The sequence below is a fragment of the Felis catus genome, chromosome B3 (assembly GCF_018350175.1).
Source record: "Felis catus isolate Fca126 chromosome B3, F.catus_Fca126_mat1.0, whole genome shotgun sequence".
Lineage (NCBI taxonomy): Eukaryota > Metazoa > Chordata > Mammalia > Carnivora > Felidae > Felis > Felis catus.
In genome coordinates this window covers 4,088,518-4,104,723 of record NC_058373.1, presented here as the reverse complement: position 1 = coordinate 4,104,723, position 16,206 = coordinate 4,088,518, and the positions used below count along the sequence as shown (strand labels likewise).

Below are 16,206 nucleotides of genomic sequence, written 5' to 3'. Positions count from 1 at the left end.
CTCAGACCTCCGGCCTCCAGAGTTCCAAGAAGTCAGCTTCTGTTGCCTGTAAGCCACCCCAACACGTGGCATTTTGCTGTAACAGCCTGAACAGACTATGCTCTTCCAAAGTCCCCACCTTCACACCAGAGAGAATCCTTAAAACCAGACGCCCCACCCTGGTCCTGCAGGCAGCCCAGTGCTCACCCACAAGGCTTGCCAACACACTCGCCGGGCACCAGAGAGAGAGGCCCCTCGCGACCTAGATGACCCATACCCCTGCACTCCAGGGCCGCCCCACCCTCTGACCTGCTGAGCGCCAACTGCCAACAACAGGGATCCACCCCGAGCCCCCAGATCTGCACCGCGCCCTCAGGCCACCGGCCAGCGGCTCGGTGGAAAGCGGATCGCACGGGGGCCCTTCCTCCGGAGCACTCCTCCTCCCTTGACAGATGCCATGGTCTGTCGTGGCTAGGCCAGCCCCGCCGCCCGGAGGCCTCCTGAAGGTCTCCTGTGCCACACAACACAGCCCGAAACCAGCCAACCCGCTTCTGCGCCGACGAAACGAAGCAGTGTCCGATAACCTTAGGACTGTGGGCCCTCCCGCCTGCTGTGCTGCCTGCGGGAGCACCAGGCTTTCCGGGTGGGAGCACGTGGTGCTTCTCCCCAGAGGCGCAGCATGCGAGTCCGGGGACCAAGGGACATCGCCTCCCACGATGATACCCGATGACCTAGACTCAAGGATTTTCCCTGTGCTTCACAGCCCTGGTGAGCTGGACGTGTTGGGACCCAGGAAAGAATGCTCCTGTGAGCAGGTGGCAAAAAAGAGATGCTCAAAGTGCCACCAGGTCATTTTGGGTCTCTTAGGCTTCTTAGGGAGTGGCGTCCATGTAAGGACCTGGGGATACAGAGGGCCTGGGGTGCCCTCCATCGGGGTCGCATGTCTGGCTGGAGGTAGGATGGCTGGGTCTGTGGGCTGCACGCCTCCTTAGAGATGCGTGTGTGTGCCTAAGTGTGCACGTGTATGTGTGCCTAAGCGTGCACATGCGTGTGCCTAAGTATGCACGTGTGCATGTGCCTAAGTGTGCACATGCGTGTGTGCCTGAGTGTGCACGTGCGTGTGCCGAGGTGTGCGTGCGTGTGTCCACAGCACACGCACACACGTTGAACAGAGAAGAGGTACAAATCCGTGGGCCCCTGCGGGGCGGCTTCCTGGCTCGTCTGAACCTCCTCTGAAAGCTGTCCCCCGTGTACTCAGGAAATCCAAGCATCCCAGTCCATACCAAGTGGCCCTGTCAAGTCCCCCGAACCTGGAATTTTGTAAATGCCTCTGGGGATGGACGGGACCACAGCTCCACGTGCTCAGCGCCTCGCGCGGGGTCCTCCCAGCCATAGCTCAATGAATATGCTCACAGCAATGGTCTAGAGAGACACAACTCCCAGAGCCTAGCCTCCTGAAGCCAGCCTGGCTCCAGCCCTTCCCTTTCAACTCTCCCCCGGGGTTCCCTGAGGCCCTCTGACCTTCCAGTAAGTTCCTGTGTCATGTAAACTAGCCAGTCTCGCTTTCAAGCAATGCGTTCTGAACACGCACACAGGGCTCCTTCCCCATCCTCCAGGGAAGCCCACTTGCTCACACATCCATCAGCGGGTGAGCCTCTCAGAAGTAGTCAGCTTGTTCCCGCAGACCCTGGGGCTCTCCAAGCCTGTGGTCGGCCACGATGTGCTCCTCAACACCTTCTGACTGTCCACAGAGCATGTCCTGGGCCCCTCGGAGAATCAAACCTAAGCTACGAATCCTTTCCCCAGAAACCGTGAGACAAAACACGGTGTGACGCTTTAAGGGGCACAGTGCCTCCAGATTAGGAGCTATTTGCTAGTGAGTAGTCAGCAGGACCTCTCTCTCCTTAAGGGCTCCAACCAGGGGGTCATTGACGCTGGTGGCCGCCAGGCGCATGCACTCTGGGCACAAGGCCTGGGGTGACACACGGGGAAGGAACCGCCTGCAGAGCCGCGCACTGGGGCTGGGATCTCAGGCTCTGCAGGAGCAGGTGTCCTGTGAGTTTCCTTCCCCAACAACAGCTTCATTTCCAGGGACCTGGGATTTCTAAAAGGTCATCCATCTGGTTGGGCAGCCCTGCGGGGCCAGCCAGGGTGAAATCAAAGGCTGAAGAGGAATCGTGCTCACCAGCGGGGCCACTCAGGCCCTCAGCACCCAGGGACTGGGTGACAGTGTCCGGACGAGGGGACCTCGTTACCTTTGTCAGCTGCTGCTCCGAGGAGAACCCCAGGCCGAACACCGTGTTGGCTCTGCTGTCCGCCCACTGCCCAAACTTCTGCGACGTCTTGGTGAAGGTCATGTTGGGTGTGATGGTGCTGTTTATAATCACCTGCAGGAGAAAACCCAGGAGAGCAGGAAGTGAACCACAGAATTCGACGCCAACGGAACTCCTTACAAAGTCTTCATCTGGCACGGCTGGTGCCTAACGTACGCGTCCCCACTCTGTTCTTTTTGGTCCCGAGTTCCTCCTCTCCTGGCACATTCCGTGCTGAGTCAGATACACAAACCATGATAAGGGGTAATTTCAGAGACTTAAAAACAGACCGTCGGTCTAAAATAAGATCGTACAAGTTAGTGGGAGAGAAGTCTGCCCCGAGTGGAGAATAGTTTCCAAAACTGCTGTTTATTTCCTCAAAGCTGCCGCGCATCCAACGGCCCTTCGTGGCCAGCCACACCACACACTCTGACGACCAGCGCTGTGCCCCTTGTTAAGCACCCGGAGCCCCAGCATCCAGCTCCAACAACTTAAAATCTCCGTAACCTATTGGGGCTTGCTGTTTCCCAACAAGAAGGTGAAGGTATACTTAATGGGGGTAATTTGCTGAGGGTTAATTTACAAAGGAGGTAACAATACAGGCATGAGCTGGGTGGAGGGAGGCTGTAGGGGGTGGTGCGGGGGACCTGGTGTTTGATGTGGCCCCCTTCTCTGGCTCAAAGGATCAGGGAGGAAGAGGCTATAGACTGAGGAAGGCCAGAGTCACGTAGAGCTGGCTGCCTGGAGGAGAGAGGTGACCTTTTGTTGAGAGACATCCCAGGATACGCATGGCTTCCCACCAGAGGGGAGCCGGGGGCACAAATACCCTCGCTTCTCCCCTTGATCTCCTGCCACTGGCCAGACCCAACCAGAAGCCGGAGGCCCCCGGGGACCCATGCTGCGGTCTGCAGATCAGCCTCTGGGAGGCCACAGCAGGGTAGGAAGGGGAGAGAACGAACCTGGAATGATAAACCCAGCACACGCTACATTCATACATTCATATACTGAGCATTTACTTGTCAGGCATTCTGTTAACCGAATACGAGATGAATGAGTCAAGATTCCTCATCTTCTAGTTGCAGGAAGTCAGGAAGAGGGTGGAGACATGTAAATAAATAATCAAGGAACAACTGAGAAGTGTTAGGAAATAGCAACTAAGGCTCACTCTGGCAGAAATCCTTCAAAGCCCTGAGGCTCTAAGAAACAATCAAGAAAAAGGTCCCTGGAAATAAGGGATTTTTGGACGTTTGTTAACAGGCAGGAGTGACAAAACTTGCTGCTGACTTCCTCATCAAATAGCTTTTGATGATCTGAGCAGGAACGGCAGCATGCTGAGTAGGGGCGCACCTCGTTCTGCTGGGGTTCACGTTACTGCCTGTCACGGATAATTGCGTTGTTTACAAACTGGAGGTTTGTGGTTACCCGGCGTCAAGCAAGTCGATCGGCACCATTTTTCCAACAGTGTCTGCCCACTTCAGTGTCACATTTTGATGATTCTTGCAATATTGCAAATGTTTTCAATTATTTAAAACAATTTTCTTTAAATATTTTTGAGAGAGAGAGAGAGAGGGACAGAGTGTAAGTGGGGGAGGAGCAGAGAGAGGGAGGCAAAGAATTCAAAGCAGGCTCCAGGCTCTGAGCTGTCAGCACAGAGCCCGTCGCGGGACTTGAACCCACACACTACAAGATCATGACCTGAGCCGAAGTCGAACGTTTAACCGACTGAGCATGTCTACTCACTCTCCACTGTATGGTGGGAAATGGGTATGAACACACTGTTAGGGTTCCACGTGACGTTATCACCTACAAGAGAAAGTTCCCCTCTTCGTCTGCTGGGCAAGCGGGGAGTATAGTAAATCCATGTTCCATGCAGGCATGGAACTGGGTCGGGGCCCAGTTCCAGCTCTGGTCAGGCTCAGTCCCCCTCTGCTTCACTTCTGTTTCTAGGGCAGGCCCTCCACGGCGCTCAGCTGTGAGCCTGGCACGTCTTTATATCCTCTTCCCCGAAAGGCTTTGGGAGATCATCCCATTCTGTCTGAGGTCTTCAGCTTCGTTCCGTAGCCTTCCAGATTTTAACCTTCAAATCTGGCAAACCTTGAAGGGGAAACAGGCCGTGCCGTCTGGGGCTGCTCGTCCCCAGTTCTGTCACGCAGGCTCCCACATCTCTGCTGGTCTGTCTTTTCCCCAGGGGCCAAACACGGACTTTGAGGCTCCAGCTCCTCCCCACACCCTTTAGTGCCCCGGGGGAGGGGGGGATGTAGATGCCAGCGCCAGTCCCCGCTCCCTCTGGAGCTTTCCTGCCTTCGCGGTTCTTCTCCAGACCCCTTGGCAGGCCTCCACTTCTTAGCACCGTAAACACGAGGGAAGTTTTACTCGGCCTTTTGCAAACGTCCAGCCTACCTCCAGACCCGCAGAGACTTGCCGTTCAGCCGCTGTCTTGCGGGGAGGCCAGCCGTGGGCCTGAAGCCCGCCGGCCTCCGAGGCTGCCCCCCGGGCCCTGCGCGCTGTTCCCCGTTCTGTGCGCTTCCTTCCTCCCCCCAGCAGCCCCGGCCGGCAGCCAGGCCTGGCAAATGCTCCCGACACAGAAAGAGCTGCCACCTGCCACTGACCTCTCCAGTGGTCCTCTCCTCTCCGGAATATTAGTCCCTCACGTCCATAGTGTTTCTACAGTTCTCTGATGCCTTTAAGCATCTTACCCAGGTTCTGCTCGTGGCCACTGCCTGCCAGAATTTATACACCTTACGCAAAAGTGCAAGTGCAGACGCCGTGGGAAGTTCGCAGGGCTGCAATTCACCACGTGTCTCAGGTGACACATTCTGCGGCGGAAACATGCAGCCTCGCATGGGGCTGCCGTTTATATCGAGAAGCAAAACACAGGGCGCCTGGGTGGCTCTGCCGGTTGAGCCTCCGACTTCGGCTCAGGTGATGATCTCACGGTTGGTGGGTTCGAGTCCAGCGACAGGCTCTGTGCTGACGGCTCAGAGCCTGGAGCCTGCTTCGGATTCTGTGTCTCCCTCTCTCTCTGCCCCTCCCCCACTTGTGCACGCACGCTCTCTCTCTCAAAAATAAATAAAATATATTAAAAAAATGTTTTTCAATATATTCAAGGAAATGGGAAAATGGACAATGTAGATGAAAAAGGATATCCCCAGGGACTCAGGAGTTTTTGAGTTAATGTATTTATTTTGAGGGTGGAGGGGCAGAGAGAGAGGGAGAGAGAAAATCCCAAGCTGACTCTGCACTGCCACCACAGAGCCCGGCCTGGGACTTGATCTCACGAACCGTGAGCTCGTGACCCGAGCCGAGATCAAGAGTCGGACACTTAACCAGCTGAGCCACCCCTGAATTTTGTTTTTAGGAATCAAACGGACATTCCAGAACTAAGTCTAAAATTAAGAGTTCAGTGAGTAGGTTTACTGATTGGATACATCAATAGCCAGGATTAGGGAACCGGAAGACCGATTGACAGAAAATATCAAGATTGAAACAGAACCAAGAATCAGGGGGTGGAAAGCTGGTAAGAATGTAAACCATGTTGGATGCACTCAGGAGGTCTAGTGGACACGTAACCAGAGTCCCAGAAGGCGAGGCGAGGCGATATTCATAGAATGGTTGAGAATCAAAAAGAAAAAAAAATTTTTTTGAGTCCACAGATTTGAGAAGCTGAATGAATCCCCAAGCAGGAGACAGATTTAGCTCTTAAAGCCAGTTAATCACTGTTTTCTAAGTAATACGCACATTACGTTCCTTTTCAGCACTTACTAGTTGTATGACCTTGAACATGTCATTTGATAAACGTGACTTTGTCGAGCCTCAGTTTTCCCATCTGTAAAATGGGAATTAGATAGAAGACTGTATGAAAAAGTGCCTTAGGATCTGTTACATCCTAAAGAACTACCAGGGGACTTCACCTATGTTATTCCAGCCTGACTCTGGAAGAGCCTGTTTGGGGTGAGCTTCAGAAGTATGTCCTCTACTCTGCTCAGCCTCTGTCCTCTGACTATCAAGAGGGTTTTGGGGAGGCTGACCTCAAGGTACAGGTTTGCTGTAAAGAAGCAGAAAGATCTAGAATGAATCAGGTTTCCGAATGGGTCTGGTGATGGCTTTGCCCTTCCCAGCATCCTGGTAATTGAGAGGTGACCAGGGTTGGCTTTCTGGGATCATGGGATCCACGCTGATCGAGCAGCCCAGCCACACACCAGCCCTAGGCCTGCTCTGATTCCACCATATCAGTTCCAAGCGGAGCTGTGCCAGACCCCAGCCAACCTCCGAGGCCCCAGAAGCATTCCTTTATACTCGCCCCTGGTTTAGGCCGCACTTCCCACTCCCCTCCTCCACCCCCATCGCCGACAGCGTCCGGTGACAGCAGGCAGAGCTCTTGACCAGCTGTATCAAATTTGGTTATCTGAAAAATGCTTGATAACGTGTCCGAACTCACATGGGCTTTGGTACCCCAGGAGAGTTACCACGTGGATGGGAAGGGAGCCAAGAGTGCAGCGGGGGGCGTCCCTAGTCCACAGACGGGGTAAGAAGGGAGGTCGTCACGCACAGAAGGAGAAACGTTGTATAGAAATTCCGAATACAGGTTTTTGAGTCGGACAACCTGAGTTTTACCGCTAGACTGTGCTCCTCACCGGTTCATTTTCTCGTCCTGTGAAATCAAGGTGAGAGCCTAGCCCCAGGCCTCCGTGAGCTGACAGAGGCAATAAACGGTCGTTCTCTTCGTATTAACTTCTAGAGGCTGTTGTGCCAAGCAGGCAAGGTTTATGCGTGAGCTGATGCCTCACTAGAAAACCCAGTAGGCATGTTCACACACGCACAGCAACGACACTTCTATTTCTAGAGTACCTGTTCAGTGTCCTCTCTTCCCTGCTTTGGCAGATGAAAGAAAAGCGTTCTGAGTTGGCCCTGGAGAATAAACATTTCCTTCATAAGGAAAACCGCTAGGAGATTCATTCTTTGGAGTATTTGCAGGCACACCTCAGAGATATTTTGGGTTCAGTTCCAGACCACGGCGATAAAGTAAATGTCACAATCAAGTGTGGTAAGCGAGGTTTTCAGTTTCCTAAATGCATATAAAAGTTATGTTTCTACCGTGCTGTAGTCTGTTAGGTGTGCAATAGCATTATGCTTACAAATATATGTCATTTTTTAAAATTCTTTTTAGGTTTATTTATCTTTGAGAAAGAAAGTCAGAGCATGAGCAGGGGAGGGGCAGAGAGGGAGGGAGACACAGAATCTGAAGCAGGCTCCAGGCTCTGAGCTGTCAGTGCAGAGCCCCATGCGGGGCTCGAACCCACGAACTGTAGTGAGATCATGACCTGAGCCGAAGTAGGATGCTCAACCGACTGAGCCACCCAGGCATCCCCCAAAAGTACACACGTTAATTAAAAAGTGCTTTATTGCTAAAAATGTGAACCATAATCTGAGCTTCCAGTGACTTGGAGTCAGTGATCACAGATCACCATCACGAATACAATGACTGAAAATGCTCGCAGGGCACTGGATGGCTCAGTGGGTTAAGCCTCCGACTCTTGGTTTCAGCTCAGGTGACGATCTCACGGTCTTGTGAGTTTGAGCCCCTCTCATCAGGTTCTGTGCTGACAGTATAGAGCCTGCTTGGGATTCTCTCTCCCTCCCTCCCTCTCTCCCTACCCCTCCCAAACTCTTGCTGTCTCTGCTTCCCTCTCAAAACAAACAAACAAACAAACAAACAAACAAACAAACTCAAAAAAAAAAAAAAGAAAATGTTTGGGGTGCCTGGGTGGCTCAGTTGGTTAACCGTCGGACTTCGGCTCAGGTCGTGATCTCATGGTTTGTGGGTTCGAGACCCACATCGGGCTCTGTGCTGACAGCTCAGAGCCTGGAATCTGCTTCAGATTCTGTGTCTGCCTCTCCCTCTGCCCCTACCCCGCTTGTGCACGCGTGGGCACGCGCTCTCTCTCAAAGAGGAAAAAAAAAAAAAAAGAACTTTCCAGATTCAGAAGAGAGGAAGAAATGGGAAGGAAAGCTATCATTGACTTCCACGTTACCCATTATGCTGCCACAGCTCCCCGGAGGTAGCTGGTCTGACCCACCTCCGGGCCATACTGCTGAGTCCATCTGTAACCAGTGAGACAAGTGGCTGGCTGTGCTCCCAGGACACCCAGCGCGAGAGTCAGTGGGAGCAATCACATTGTCAAACACGATCAAGCCCCCAGCCTGCTTCCTTCATTTTCCACCAACACGGGAACCTCATTCTGTGCTGTACGTGGGGCAGCCCAGCAAGACTAGTCTCCCGGGAAGACACGCCTCGTGCGTGTACTCCTCCTGGGCCCCCAGGTCACCTCTGGCCACGTGGTCTCGTACCTGGAATTCACCTTAATGCTTCTGCTTCTCTCGAGGCTCCTTCGCCCTCCTCAGCCTGCACGAGGGAGCACAGGAAGGGGACGCCCGTGAAAAGCCCATCAATCTGCTCGGGTCTGCGGGGGGAGTGCCCTGCGCAGCTGTGGGGTAGGAGGGACGCCCTGGGGTGCAGGGAGGACCCAGTCCCCAAGGGAGGCTCAGCTCTGGGCTGACGAATGGACCCCTCTCTCGTGAGCCTGGAGACAATGAGGTAGGGTGAGTTTCACAGCCAGAAGTTTAAACTCCATTTCACTAGTAATATGGAAACCGCATGCCCATTACCAGTATCTACTCACCAAACCCAAAATGTGTCTGATGATACCAAGGGTGGGGCAAGGGCATGGGGCAATGGGGGCTCTCACAGACTGCCAAAGTCACTTTGAAAAACAATGTGGCTTTCTCTCTCAAGTTAAGAATGCACCTTCTCAGCGCACCTGCCTGAGTGCCTGACTCTTGGTTTCGGCTCAGGTCACGATCTCTCAGGTGGTGAGATCTGACGTGTTTGCTGAACAGCACAGAGGCTGCTTGGGATTTTCTCTCTCCCTCTCCCTCTGCTTCTCTCTCAAAATAAAATGAATAAACTTTTAAAATATATTTTAAAAATAAGTAAATACGTAAAGAAGAATGCACATTCTCTTTCACTCTGCCACTGCACCACTAAAGACACTCATGAAAGAAATCTTTGCACAGGTCTAGCAGGAGAAAGAAACAAGAATGTTCTCAGTACCAGTTCTGCAAAAACAAATGTTCACTGCCAGCAGAACACATAAACTCCTATATTCCTACAACGAAATATATCCCACGGTCAAAATGAACCAAGGCTGCAGGCATCAACAAGGATGAATCGCAAAAACAATGCTGGAAGGTGATCGAAGGTACAAACTTCCTGCTGTAAGATACATAAATACTAGGGACAGAAGGTACAACATGATGACCACAGCTAACACTGCTGAATGATATATGGGGAAGTCATCAAGAGTGTAGATCCTGGGGCACCTGGGTGGCTCAGTAGGTTAAGTGTCAGACTTCGGCTCAGGTCATGATCTCACAGTTCATGGGTTCGAGCCCTGCATTGGGCTCTGTGCTGACAGGTCGGAGCCTGAAGCCTGCTTTGGATTCTGTGTCTCCCTCTCTCTCTGTTCCTTCCCCGCTCACACTCTCTGTCCCTTTTTCAAAAATAAATAAACATTAAAAAAAGAGAGAGACAGAGAGTAGATCCTAAGAGCTCTCATCACAAGGAGAAACCTTTCAGGGTGCCTGGGAGGCTCAGTCTGTTTAAGTGTCCAACTCTTGGTTTCAGCTCAGGTCATGATCTCGTGGTTTGTGGGTTTGAGCCCTGTATCGGGCTCTGTGCTAACAGTGCAGAGCCTGCTTGGGATGCTTTCTCTCCCTCTCTCTCTCAAAATAAATAATCTTAAAAAAAAAAATAAAAAGGAAAAAAAAAACAAGGAGAAACTTTTTATTGTATCTATATGAGATCAATGTAGCTAAACCTACTGTGGAAATCATTTCACGATATATGTAAATCAGGGGCACCTGGCTGGCTCAGTGGGAGGAGCATGCAACTCGATCTCGGGGTCATGAGTTCAAGCCCTATGTTGGGTGTAGAGATTAAATAAAATTTAAAAATATATATATGTATGGGGCACCTAGTGGCTCAGTCGGTTAAGAGTCTGACTCTTGATTTTGGCTCAGGTCATGATCTCATGGTTTGTGAGATCGAGCCCCACATCGGACTCTGCACTGACAGCACAGAGCCTGCTTGGGATTCTTTCCCCCCCACTCTCTGCCCCTCACCTGCTTGTGTGTGCTCTCTCTCAAAATAAAAAAATAAACATTAAAAAAAATACATATATATTTGTAAATCAAACCACTATGCTGTATGCCTTAGACTTACACAGTGATGTGTGTCAGATATGTCCCAATTAAATTGGGCAAAAAAACCCCAACGCTAAGCAAAATAATAAAAAGGAAGTCACAAAAGGAGATACACAGTATAGGTCACCAGTAGGATATTTATATAAAGATAAAAAACATAAAAAAATAATATATTATTTAGGGCAAGGATCAAAAAAAATATAGCCCACAGGCCAAATCCAGCCCATAATCTATTTGTGTAAATAAAGTTTTATTGGCACACAGCCACGCCCATTCATTTACATACTGGGCTACAGTGGTTTTCTTGCCACAAGAGAAGTTGAATAGCTAGACAGAGACTATACAGTTCATTAAAAAAGTTACTACAAGGCCCTTTAGAGTAAAATTTTGCCAACCTCTGGTTTAGGGATACACACAGGGGGCAAAACCATAAAGAAAATTAAGAGATCGCTTAATGCAAATTTCAGGAGAGTGGTAACCTTCTGAAAGGCATATAATTAGGGACAAGCCCATAAAGGGACTTCTGAAGGAGCAGTAAAATCCTTATACCCAGGCGGCTGGGTATAAGAGTGTTGGCTCTATCCTCAGACATTCAACGGTACCAATAAACAGTTATAACAAAGTTGGGGGCGCGTGGGGGGCTCAGTCAGTTCAATGTTCGACTTTGACTCAGGCCATGATCTCCCGGTTCGTGGGTTTGAACGCCATATCGGGCTCTGTGCCGACAGCTGGGAGCCTGGAACCTGCTTCGGATTCTGTGTTTCCCTCTCTCCCTGCCCCTCCCCGGCTCATGCTCTGTCTCTCAAAAATAAACAAACATTAAAAAAAAATTAAACTTGTCAGAGAGGCTAATCTTCACTGTGAGCAGAAGCTTCTCGAATGGGGAGGTGGAGCCCTACACTCAGGGACACTGAGGAATTGTGCTGGGGACAAAGGAAGGGGCTGGGCCTGTGGGTTCCGGCCTCAGGGGAGAGGGGGGCTTAGCAGACTGTGGGGTTACCGGAGTGGGGTGTGTCCCCAGCAGGAGGGGACAAAAGAACAAGAGAAGAGGCCCCGGTGGCACCAAGAGGAGGAGGAGAAGGACGCAGGAGGCAGTGGGGACAATCCAGAGGGAACAAGAGAATGAGGTCCTGGGCGGTGGGCAGGAGGGTACCCCGTGGGTGGTAAATGCAGCAGCAGAATGAGTCAGCAGTGCCTCCGTGAGGGGCGGGGGGTTGTCTGGGGGGAGAAGGTGAAGTCCAGAAGGATACTTTATATAAAGCATCTTGGGGAATAGGCTTTAATGTGAGCTCCTGTCTCCTGCGCCCACCCCCTTCCTCTTTAGAGAGTTATCACTGGAACTTGCACAGAGAAAAATAAAAAAGACTCCGTGGTAAAAGACCCAGCTCCTGCGGGTCGCTGGAACCACGTTTTTGGAGAAGGCACAAATGTGTCCACCGCCCCCAACCCCCGGCCTGCGGCCTTGCTCTGGATCTCAGAGGATGCTGTTGTGGCACAAAATGGCAGACATCCCTGGATTCCTCTCCATTGAGAGTTGTCCCCAAATCCAGGGTGTTGGAAGCTGGAAGAACCCGCAAATTTTCTACAAGAGGCTGGGACCGAGTTACAGCAACTGACAGACATGTTGCCTGCTTCCAGAGCAGGGATTAATAGATGCTTTTTCTCTTTTCTTTTCAACCCCAATCAGGGAAGAAAAGAAACCAACGTTCATTGAAAACCTACTGTGTGCCGAGACCCTTCCATATGTCAGCTCCTTTAACAGAAGGTGATCGGATCCGAAAGAGGAAACTATAATGACGGGGGAGGAGGGGACCTGGCTGCGTTCTTGAAAGCAGTTTCGCATTCCCAGGAGAAAATACCAGCGAGTCAGGGCTTCAGATGCTGACATCCTCCGAAATTTCATGGTTAGGCAGTCCTCACTATGCAGCGGACGCTGCTAAGTACTTGCAGAATGGATGACCTCCGAGGTCTCTTCTGACACAGGTTTCTGTGATCCTATAAATAACAGAACCAAGGGCAGCAGAGCCATCCAGAGCACCTGAGAGAAGCACCTGTTCCGAGCAACTGCCGCCCACAGGTGAGGCGACACCTCACAAGGGGGCGGTGCTGAGCTCGGTCGGGAAAGAGGGCCAGGGGCACAATGAAATCCAGCGCCCTTGTGGCTCTGGGAACGGAGTTCCCGCATAACGGAGGTGGCTGTTCTGCCCCCAAACTCCCCGCAAATCGTCCCACTGTTGGTGTGCAGCTGGTGGCCATGGAATGGCTCAGGCCGCCGCTCTGGGTGCCCTCGCTCCTACCTGTCTGTCCACGCACAGGTGACACTGAGGTGCGGGTCCTGGGTCCCTCTCGGCACACCTGCCCCAGAGCCAGAGGGGATGCGGCCAGGCCCGGCCTTGTCACCCACTGACTATCTCACCCACCTTGTGGTGCGGCCCGGTCCGGCTTGGCCCCGGGACCCCAACGATGAGCCAGTCCTGGTCCCCGGTCCTCAGATAGAGCGTGGCACCCTGGTGGCCCACACACAGAAAAGGACCCATGTGACCCCCCAGAATCGAGCAACGCCGAGATGATGCACCAGACTCCGGCCCAGCCGTGCCTTTGGCAGTGGGTGGGGCTGACACGCAAAGCCTTTTCCCTGAGAAGAAGAAAGGGCCTACTGTTTCTGGAAGAATGAAGAACGGGTCTGAATACAGGTTTTTCCTGGGATGAACAGCACCAACTGCTCTCAGGGGAAGGAGAGGCCTTCCAAATCCTTCCCCAAATGGATCATGACAAAAGCCTGGATGGGACCCAGCACTTGCCGTGTCCTGGTGTGGAATGGCAGCCACCACCTTCCCTTAATGGGGCCTGTGCGCTGCGGGCCGGCCGCGGTTCACTCGGACGCTGAGTCTGCTGTGGCCTCTGCTCACAGCGACCTCAAGTCCCTTCCACACCTGCATGTCTAGTCCATGGTTTGGGAGGGACAGCTGGCTGACAAGCACCAATAAGAGGCTCAAGGCTGTGGACCTGATTGGCCAGGCCAACAGACAGAGGCAGGACCCAGGCCCTAGACCTGCCCGAGGTCTGAGGTGCAATTACCCACACACCAAGACTCAGCCCCAAAGGCTAAAAACATCTGACCGATCGGCCACCTTGGTTCGGATCAACATTTGGGATGAAAGGCCCAAAACAAAGCAGTGACTGCTATCTGTGTCCTGTCCCAGTTCTCACGGCAGGAAACTTGCCTCCCCCCCACCCCCACCTCTTCCCTGAGCGCTAATCACAGTAATTAAATGACTAAGGTCCCTACATGCCCACTACCCTGGGCCTCCTGCTCCCTCACAGGACACCCCCTTTTGCAGGACAGGCCCTGTCACGGTTCTCGTGCCGCAGGGGTAAAGTGGGAGCCCTGGGTGGGCTCTACGAACACCAGGAGGCCAGGCACCATAGGAGGGGTGGCCCAAGATCCTCGGGCTCCGTCTCTGAATTCCGGCAGTGTCCCATGGCCCAGGTTTCCAATTCCCACTCTGTAAGGGACCCCGTAACTTGACAGGTCCCCGGCACCGAGCCTGAATTGGCTCCACTCTGCAGCCAGGGTGTCGGCCCCCCTGCACCCATGTGATTCCTCACACACCACTGGCACGTCCAGCTCACTCCCCACCACACCGTCCTGGCCCTTCAGGAGCCGCAGAGCTGTCTAATACAGTGGCTGACACTTTGACAAATTACTGAAAGCCCAGCTAATAGGACTAAAGCACTTTCTCTAAGAAAAGTGGTTTTATCTGTATTTACGTCCAGTATATCCTTGGATAACAGCTGACAGAAGGGTAAGCCCAGCTCAAGGACAGCAGATGAAGTGACAGTGTCTACAGATAAAATAAAGTGGGTCAGCTTGACTGGCCACCCCTATCAGAGAATCCTGGCCAGAGTCAAGGGGATTCCAGCTCAAAAGCATAGAGAATCGGGGCGCCAACTCTGGCTCTGGTCGTGATCTCATGGTTCATGGGTTCAAGTGCCGTGTTGGGCTCTGTGCTGACAGCTCAGAGCCTGGAACCTGCTTCAGATTCTGTGTCTCCCTCTCTCTCTGCCCTTCATCTGCTTGCACTCTGTCTCTTTCTCTCTCTCTCTCAAAAATAAATAAACATTAAAAACAATTTCGGGGCGCCTGGGTGGCTCAGGTCATGATCTCACAGTTCGTCAGTTCGAGCCCCACATCAGGCCCTACGGTGACAGCACAGAGCCTGCTTCTGAGCCTCTGTCTCCCTCTCTCTCTGCCCCTCCCCCGCCTTCACCCAAGGAAACAAAACCACTAATTCAAAAAGACGCACTCCCACGTTTACTGAGTGTGATTTACCACAGCCAAAAGCACGGAGGCAGCCCAAGTGCGCATCCACAGACGAATGGGTAAGGATGCGGTACGTGTACGCGATGGAATGTCACTCAGGCGTGAAAAAAGGAACGAGGTCTTGCCATTCGTGACAACATGATTGGATCTAGAGAGTACGGTGCGAAGTGAAATAAGTCAGAGAGAGAAACGCAAATACTGTATGATCTCACTTACAAGTGGAATGTGAAAAAACAAATGAACAGAAAACAGAGAACAAACTCATGGTTGTCAGAGGAGAGGCAGGTGTGGGGGGGTGGACGAAATGCATAAGGGCAAGCAGGAGGCCCAACCTTCCGGTTAGAAAATAAATAAGGCATGCGGATGAAAAGTGCAGCACAGGGAACAGTCAATAATACTGTAAAAACGTTGTTTGGTGACAGGTGGTGACACTTCTGCTGAGCACGAAGTAACGCGTGGAGTCAGTGAGCCAGTATGTCATGTACCTGAAACTCACACACCATCGTATGTTGATTACACTTCAATTAAAAGAAAAAGACGGTCTCAGGACAAGTTGTGGCCATAAAACAAAACAGTAGGCATAAATGTGAGGTACTTCAAAGGCAGATTCTTTTGACCAACTAAAAAGGGAATGAGTTTCTACTTTTTTTCTTTTCTTTTTTTAGCCCAAATGATTGGGAATGAAAATGGAGAGGTGGTTTAGAGGGCAAATAGGGGAATTCAGCTTCAGATACACTGACTCTCTTTCTTTTTTTTAATAAGTGACTTTATTTATTTAAAATTTTTAAGTCAACTCTACGTCCAACGTGGGGCTTGAACTCATGACCCCAAGAGCAAAAGTTGCACACTCTAGGGGCGCCTGGGTGGCTCAGTTGGTTGAGGGTTCGACTTCGGCTCAGGTCATGATCTCACAGTTCATGAGTTCGAGCCCCGTGTCGGGCTCTGTGCTGACAGCTCGAAGCCTGGAGCCTCCCTTGGATTCCGTGTCTCCCTCTCTCTCTGCCCTTCCCCTGCGCATGCTCTGTCCCTCTCTCTCTCTCTCTCTCTCTCTCTCTCTCTCAAAAATAAATAAACATTAAAAAAAAAAAAAGAGAGAGAGTTGCACACTTTACTGACTGAGCCAGCCAGGCGCCCAGACAGACTGAATTTCTGGTGCAGCAGATCATGTAAATTCTAAAACTGTCCAGTGGGATGAACAGAGATTAAAAACAAACAAAAAAAAAATCACAAAGCATCAAATCTACTTTTTTTGTTAACTTGGTGATACTGCTGACAAGCCTTCTTTATCCTGCTCCCATAGCAATGTGGCCAAAATATCAAGGAAGACAG

At 51.7% G+C, this 16,206-nt stretch overlaps 1 protein-coding gene across 6 annotated transcripts in view; it reads right to left on the bottom strand.

Annotated features, from left to right (window-relative positions):
- The window catches only part of HOMER2 (homer scaffold protein 2), a 115,709-nt gene that overhangs the window by 30,524 nt on the left and 68,979 nt on the right, over window positions 1-16,206 (bottom strand). For all 6 annotated transcript variants that reach the window (XM_045058742.1, XM_045058741.1, XM_023254863.2 and 3 more), the window contains one exon: window positions 2,235-2,366. In XM_045058742.1, coding sequence (XP_044914677.1) covers window positions 2,235-2,366 — 132 coding nt within the window. The remainder of the gene's footprint in view (window positions 1-2,234; window positions 2,367-16,206) is intronic.